Source organism: Uranotaenia lowii, chromosome 2, assembly GCF_029784155.1.
Source record: "Uranotaenia lowii strain MFRU-FL chromosome 2, ASM2978415v1, whole genome shotgun sequence".
NCBI lineage: Eukaryota > Metazoa > Arthropoda > Insecta > Diptera > Culicidae > Uranotaenia > Uranotaenia lowii.
Window position 1 is genome coordinate 189,271,730 of NC_073692.1, and position 8,221 is coordinate 189,279,950.

An 8,221-nucleotide genomic window follows, 5' to 3' on the forward strand; every position below is an offset into this window, starting at 1 on the left:
ATCCAATTTGCTGGAAACCAACAATTTCTTTCAAACAAAAAAAATACCGGCTGTATTTAATATCAAATTTATTTTTTTTTAATTCAAAATTAAATATTGAATACTGGCTGTGTTCACAGCAAAGTTTTTTTTTGCAAAAAACCAGCAAAATTTTGCCGATTTTGTCCAGTTGGTTTTCCAGCAATATGTAAAATATAGAATATGCTACAAAGATCAGCAAAATGTATTGATAGGAAAAAAAATCTTTAAAGAGGCATTTTAAGAAACCTACAAATGTTTGGTATATATTGGTTGGTGTCAATGCTTTTTATTCATATTTCCCTAAATAATGAACTTATGCCTGCTTTTCAATAAAACAATTCATGGTTTTCAAAACACAATTTAACCTACAGAAAAAATAACAAAAAGAAAGTTCTTCCTCCATTTTTTAGCGGCTGGTCCGTCCGTGTTGAAAAAAATTTATGAAGCATGAAAAACAAGAAAATATTTGCCATTTTTGTTGTTAAATTTATAGCAAAACAATTTACTTACCGAATAAAGAGTTTGCCAAACTTCGATCACTTTATTTTTGCAAAACCTAAAGCTTACTTTCGAAAATAACGAAGTTCTTAATCTGACACATCGATTGCTGATTTTCCAGCAATAATGATCAATATCTGGAAAATTACCAGGAAAATAGAACAAGTGCTGGAAAAGTCAGCAAAATAAATCATGTTAGCTGGTTTCCAGCAAAAATTTGGATTGCTAAACGTTTCCAGCAATATTTTTTGCTGAAAATCGAAAAAATATCATAGTGTGTATATGTATTATATTATATGTGTGTGTATTTATTTTTAAAAACATGATTTTTTGTCAATGTTCAAACACTGGCTCTGAGGTGGCAGCTTTGTCCCTAAGTGTTGATCATTCGCCACCTGAAAAGAGTTTTGATTAGTATCTGTTTATGGAATATCTATCTGTCCAATAAAAACTCACCCTTGACTCTTGATTTGATTTTTGATTGCTAGAGTATAGAGGAAATAAAAATAGATTGATCTAACCAAAATTTCTAAAACAAAGTCTCACCTTGTTTCAACGTGCGAAAACGAATAGACTCCAACTTGACAACTCTATTGCTGAATTTTCTAGCAAACAAGACCGATTGCCGGAGAGTTCAGCAATTTGAAAACCGATTACTAAATTTTCAGCAAAAATGACAAGAACTGCTGAAAAATCCATCAGTTAGAAAACAAATTGCTGGTTTTCAGCAAAAAATTGGATTGCTGAACGTTTCCAGCAATTTTTGTACTGTAAATTGAATAAAAAATCTTAGTGTGTGAATTAAAAGACATAAATTTGCCAAAAATAGAATACATGAATAAAATGCCTATTTGCCAATCATTTAATTTTAAATCTTATTGTGATCTTTATCGTGAAATCTGAAAAGTAGAATTTTAACCGTGTTCTTATGCCCAAATCAACCCTTAAAAGTATAGAATAATAAGTTGTGAATTTCAAAAAAAAATCTAGTCTTATTGAAGAATTCACTATTTTTCGGTTTTACTATTTCAATTTTAGAACTCAAACTCTCTCTTTACTCGAATGTCTTATACACAATGCTCCTACTGTTTGTCAATTTTGATGTTGTATAGTGTGGAATCCCGGACGGCCCATTTGCAGGGTTCATCTCGTGGTTGATAAACCACTAGGGGAAAGTCGGGTAAGACGGACACCCTATGATAGAATCGCAATAGAAAATCAGATATTGCCATTTTCATCGCAGTTTTCGTGCAGATCGGCAGTTTAGGTTGTTTGCTATCGCATTAACTACTGGAATTAGTATTCCTTCATCAAAACTGTGCTTGCAAATTACATTTTACAAAAATGGTCGGGTAAAACGGACACTGTTCAAAAAAGGTACATTTTGCCGCAAAATTTGCTGTAAATGTAGATATTTTTGTGAGTTAAGTTTAAGAACACGCTTTTAAACCAAAATGAAACCAACTGATCCGAGTCCAGAACAGTGTGGTTTCGGAATTCCGTATTTTATAGGCGCTTTATTACAGTTTATATGGCCTGTTTGAGATGTTGAGTGCTTTTCGATCGGCAATTGCTCCTGACAAGGTCTTCTGAAGGCATATGGAGGATCAAACTGATGAAAAATTTAAAATACCTGGAGAAACTTATGTGTCCGTTTTACCCGACCTTGAGGTGTCCGTCTTACCCGCCTTAGCAACTTTTTTTTTCAAAACGTTTGTTGTTCAAGACCTTTGACGGAAATTCACCGGTTTTCCTCCAGATGATTAAAAAAGAAGCCTTATAAACACTCTATCTTTGAAAACTGTTGGAGTTTTCGAAAACTTTGCGAGTTATGAACATTTAAAGAGGAGAGAAAATTACATCAAACAATGGATCCTCAAAGTTTTTGTTTGTTATGTTTACTATTATGGGACCTTGCTTGCTAAAAACTAACAAAGAGTCTCGAAAATGTTGTTACACTTAGGCAAACATATTCTCATCATTAGATTTGTACCTAACATAGTAATTTTGAAATATTGAAAGTGTCCGTTTTACCCGCTGTGTCCGTCTTACCCGACTGTCCCCTAACTTTTTTTTTGGGATTTTAAACCAGTTGGTTTATTCATCCCCATTTTCCCCTAACTTTTTTCTTTTTCTCGGGATTTTCATCCCGAAGGATGATTCATCCCTATTTTCCCCTAACATTATCGATCTCTAAATACCTACTTGAGAGCTTTGTTATTCTAGCGATTGCTATTGCTGATGTTACAAGCTTGTCTCTATTGATTATCATTGATTAATTTTTATTATCATTTGTGTTATCGTTTTTAATGCCAAGAGCTGACACCGACTTCTGTTTATTCCTGATGGCCATGGGCTATATACCCGGCTAACTATCAGATGCCATGAACTGAAACCAGCGTTGCCATTTCTACGGATTTCTCTGTAGATCCGGATTTTAAGCATTTCTACGAAGCTACGTATCGAAGTTCGAAATTTATGGATTTTCAGCATTTCCTACGGATTATCGAAAAAAATATAGGGATTCTGCGGATAAACGAAAATTCTACCTGACGAACAAAAAAAAAAGGTCAACAAGTTTCATTTTGTCAAAATCAGTACATTTTTCGATTTCCGCCAAACCTACGGACTTGAGTGGTTTGCAATCTGGCAACGCCGGCTGAAACCCGGCAATATATTTATTTTAGTTTAATTATTCTTCCGACAACCATTGGCTGATACCCGCCTAGCTGTCGATTTTTAACTCAAATCTTTAAAAAATCCAGATAACCACGGCCCTAATGGGCAGTCGAATTCCCTCTTGCCCTTCAAAGGCGTGCAACTGATCTCTTGCCTTTAAAGGGCTGCCGAGAATCTCTTAAGCCCATTGAGCTTCCGAAAACCTTTTGCTCATAGGGCTTTCATTTATTTACTAATCTGGATCGCAAATGGGATCGCCCATTTGCAGGTTTAATCTCGAAATTGATTAACCACTAACATTATCATCAATTTTTGAAACTGAAAGTCGATAAGACTTAGAAATCATGGGACATCAGAGTGATCAGTGAATATGTCTAGCTACTGTTTTTGTTTCCCTCTTAACTTCACATGTTTTCATCAATCTACGGAAATTTTTGAACTTTTTTTATAGCAGTTTCATTGCAATTGCATTGCATAAAGAAAGGCGCTATTCAATTCAAGTATAAAAAAATTGTCGGTTAAAAAGTAAACAGGCATGAAATCATGGCAATCATAAATTAAATTTCAATTTCAGTAGGCGAGTTAGGTAGTTGGCTTGATATCAATATTATGTTCTTTGAAGTTATTTTCACATTTTTAAACATTTTCATGTTCATTTTTTAAATATTGTTCAAAAGTACTAACGTTTCCTTTTCTTTCCCCTTTCCGCTTCCAGATACAAAAGTAGCCGGGGTCCGGTGCTAAGGTCTAGCGAACGTCGCCGTCCACAGAGTATATCGTCATCCACCTCCACACTGCTGCCCCGTGTGGTGCTGAACCGAATCGATCCGAGGGAGTTTGAGCGTATCCGCGTCTCGTACAAGGTTGCCATCCGCAGTACCCGCAGCAGTCGTACCAACAACAGCAGCGCGCACCCTGGCATGAACATGGGCCAAAAGATCAGCGGAGGTGTTAAAACGGTCAACAGCCGCGACCAGCCATCGCCATTCATTCCGAAGATCCCCCGGGAGCTGGCAGCACATTTTCAGCGGCCGCCACGCCTAGATCTGCTTCTGGATATGCCCCCGGCCCCGCGAGAAACACAGGTCAAATACAGCTGGAACTCGGAGGACCGCTCCCTGAATGTATTCGTGAAGGAGGACGACAAAATGACATTCCACCGGCATCCGGTGGCACAGAGCACAGACTGCATACGAGGCAAGGTCGGATTCACCAAGGGTCTGCACGTGTGGGAGGTGTTCTGGTCGACGCGGCAACGCGGAACCCATGCTGTGATCGGTGTGGCCACCTCCGAAGCGCCACTCCACTCCGTAGGTTATCAAAGTCTGGTCGGCTCGAACGATCAGAGCTGGGGCTGGGACCTAGGGCGCAATATGCTGTACCACAACTCGAAGACCTGCCCCGGTGTCACCTATCCCGCGATACTTAAGCCAGACGAGACGTTCCTGGTGCCGGACAAATTCCTAGTAGCATTAGATATGGACGAGGGCACGCTCAGCTTCATCGTCGACGGCCAGTATCTGGGGGTGGCTTTCCGGGGGTTGAAGGGCCGGAAGCTGTACCCGATCGTGTCCGCCGTCTGGGGGCACTGCGAAATCACCATGAAGTACATCGGTGGCCTCGATCGTGAGTATTAATCCGTTTCCTTTTCTTTTTGTCTCAACATTCGAAGACCGACCATCAAGGACTCCCCCGAATCGATTCCGAATCATAACAAACCTTTCGCCGTCGCCACCTTCACTTCCAACCAAGTGTTGTAGCGATCATTGGACACACTCTCTCGCCAGGCCGCCGCCGCCTCAAGTGCCATTGATTGGCGTCAGGCTGTGCTTTGTCCGGCACATTAAATCGAGCAAATCGCGCGAAGTAAAAGTCGTTCTCTTTTTTTTTGTATTACGTTGGTACCACCTACAGACCCCCTCACAACACAATCTGAGATCAAGTGTCCGTCAAAACAAAACGACCAAATTTGGTGCCGAATTATAGGTAGAATCGGGCCAAGGGAACCGCGAACTGTAGGGGTAGGTACTTGTCTGGCTCGTGCACTTGGTTCTCCGCCGTTGGTTGGAGGTCGCCGTTCTAGCCTTGGGGGAATTTTGGTTTTGGGAGCCATTTTTCCGCTAATTGAAATCGCTGTCGCCAGATTAATTTTGTTTTGTTCGATACCAAACTTGGATGTTTATATTATTCATTTTTCTTTCGAAGGCTCGTTTACTGTAAGGCCTAAGGAGCCGAGTGATATTTTACATCTTTCATACGGGAATTCTTTTCCGGGTTAAAAAAATTTTGGTTGAGAGTTCGTAAATTTAGTGTTTGCTACCTTTGTGATAAGCACTTGCTAAGTGAAATAAAAATCTAATATATGCATCTTTTTTTTCGCTCCAATAACAAGTCAAAAAGTGGGTCCAACTTTAGGAATTCTAAAATGGCCAAGATTTGGAACGAGGGTCACAATTGAGATTATCTCGGTTAAAAGTTAGTTTGCAGGCTTTAACTCAAATAAATCACAAATCTAAGGACAAAAGTTAAGTAATCACTTGAAAAGCAAGATTAACTTTTTGAAATTCCTACCTTCTTTTGAATGCGAGAAAAGAATTTCTCACCAAAGACATCTCATTAAACGCCATAGTGTAGGCAACAAAATTAAACAGGTTCTGATGAGTAAAATTAGGCTGGGGAACCAATATTTTTAAATATAATCGTTTAAAAACAAAAATGTTTGAAAATGAAAATTTTAATATTAATCTGTAAATAATTTTCAATTTCAAACAACTTTGTCTTTAAACGTTTGTTTAAAAAAAAAAATCGATTTTCTTAGCCTAATTTTACTCATCAAAACATGCTTAATTTTGTTGCCTACACTATGGCGTTAAATGTTATGTCTGTGATGAGAATTTTTTTTATTCATCCCTATTTGTGATGATCATTTGAAAGGATAAAAATCCCAGGAAAAAATATGAAAATTACATGAGGGATGAATGACCCCATAGCTGTTAAAATCCCAATGATCAAATAAATAAAAAAAAAATGAAAATTACAAGGAATCGATCTTGAGGGGTTCAGTACATGTTTAAGAAAATTTAAAAAAGTCCTTAACCCAAGGAAAAAAAAATACAATTTATCTAACCCTGTCTCCTTGTCTTTCTCTTTTAGCTGAACCGTTGCCATTGATGGACCTGTGCCGACGCGTCATCCGGCAGAAGATCGGCCGGACGCACCTCGAGGAACGCATCGAACACCTCCAGCTGCCACAGTCGATGAAAACTTACCTGCTGTACCGGGATAGGAGATAATAAGAGGAGCCACCGCCGAAAGTCGCCCCCCGAAAGCCGCTCACTTCCGCTTCCGCCCTGCCGAACGTCTTCTCAAACATCAACAACAACAACAGCAAACATCAGCGCGAGCAAACAGCGTGAAATGCCCCGGAACATACACACCACAACTAGCAGCTGCATCTACTATTGATTATTTAAAATAATTTTTATGCTTATGACAAGAAGAAAAACACATTTTTTACAAAACAGTTCGCTTGAAAAAAAAAAACAGAAATCTGAGTTGAATTACACTTTTGACCTTCTAAATTTGACCTCGAGAGATGCTAGGAGGGACCCAATTCTGGGAGCTGTGTGTGAGACGTCCCCCCCAAATCCCCTTCCCTTATATTTTAAATTTAAAAAAATACCTTCGTCTGTGCGTGTTTCGAGTGGTATCAATCAATGGTAGGAGAAAAAGAGAGCGCAAGATCGATATCAGTACGTTTTTATTAGGGACTGTGTTTCTTAGGATGAGTTTATATATAAATATATTTTTTTCTCGATCGAGAAAAGCAATAATAAGTGCATTTCGAGCCCCCGTTTCCCCAAGAATAAAAAAAAAGAAAATTGGGGGCACAGAAAGCGCAGCATACACACAAGAATAAGAAGTTGAAGAGCAAGAAGAAGAAACTGACACACAACTCTGTGCGAATAGGGAAAAGTTCCCACCCCCCAATCTCACAAACTTTTTTTTTAACATACGGATTCTGCGATAAGTAAAACTTAAGGACATAGTAGTGTAACATTAGGAAAGGCAAATAAATAAAAGTAAAGAATTAAAAAAGAGGAAAAACAGATGCAAACATAAAACAGAGAAAAGAGATAAAAAATACTGTAGTAGTATATATATTGATGAACAAATGCAAATCTAAGTAAAAGTAATACAGAAGAGAGTAAAAAAATAAATTTGGCAAACATTATTTTCACTTTTTAGATGGAAAGAAACCAACAACAAACAAAACACAAAACCAGCAACACAAACAGTTGTAGAAAGAAGTCGCGACGGGATGGCAGCTTAAAATTCCTCCCGTTTCCCCCCCTCAATTTGTAAGATAGACTCGAATGATATGAAGTGTGCCGATTATGATAAATCGAAGCGAATCAAAAAGACGACCCTTTTTCGTTCTCTGCCGAAAGTGAGATATCTTTTTGATTGTAAGCAATTGTAACATATGTATAAGAGAGGAAAATGGCTGACTTCTCCCGGAACAGAAGAACCCTCTTCCAACTGTTTCCCCCCTTAAGAAAAAGATTCCCTAGGCCTCGCTTCCCCTTCCTCGAAACACAAAAACACCTCCCTTCCCACTCCCAATCGCCAAAAACAAATTCCCCAACTAAACTTCATTCTCCAGCCCTGTTGTGAAATATCTACGAAATAGAGAGCAAAAACACAATCTTCTAACAAAACAAGGACAAACGTCTCAGAGCAAGAAAATCGCCTAAACATGGGTGATAGAATAGAGAAAAAAACAAGAAAAAGTTTTCCTATCCCCCTATTTCAAGACAAACAAACCAACAACAACAACAGTAGCAGCAGCAAACAAGCAACAACAACAACCGGAGAAAATCGTAATGTGTTCTGTTTTTAAGCTTTTAATCTGTAATATAGAAAAGTGTCACAGGATTTAATGAAATACAAGAAGAAGTAAACAGAAAAAAAACAATCGAAGAGCGTGCGAAAAAGAGCAAGTAACTTAGTGGAGAAGGAA

General features: G+C 38.4%; 1 protein-coding gene across 6 annotated transcripts in view; it reads left to right on the forward strand.

The window, feature by feature from the left end:
• The window catches only part of LOC129748297 (protein gustavus), a 738,224-nt gene extending 730,794 nt beyond the window's left edge, over positions 1-7,430 (forward strand). For all 6 annotated transcript variants that reach the window (XM_055742842.1, XM_055742843.1, XM_055742839.1 and 3 more), the window contains 2 exons: positions 3,914-4,824; positions 6,352-7,430. In XM_055742842.1, the coding sequence (XP_055598817.1) occupies positions 4,119-4,824; positions 6,352-6,491 (846 nt within the window). In that variant the 5' untranslated portion in view covers positions 3,914-4,118 and the 3' untranslated portion in view covers positions 6,492-7,430. The remainder of the gene's footprint in view (positions 1-3,913; positions 4,825-6,351) is intronic.
• Positions 7,431-8,221: the final 791 nt, after the last annotated feature.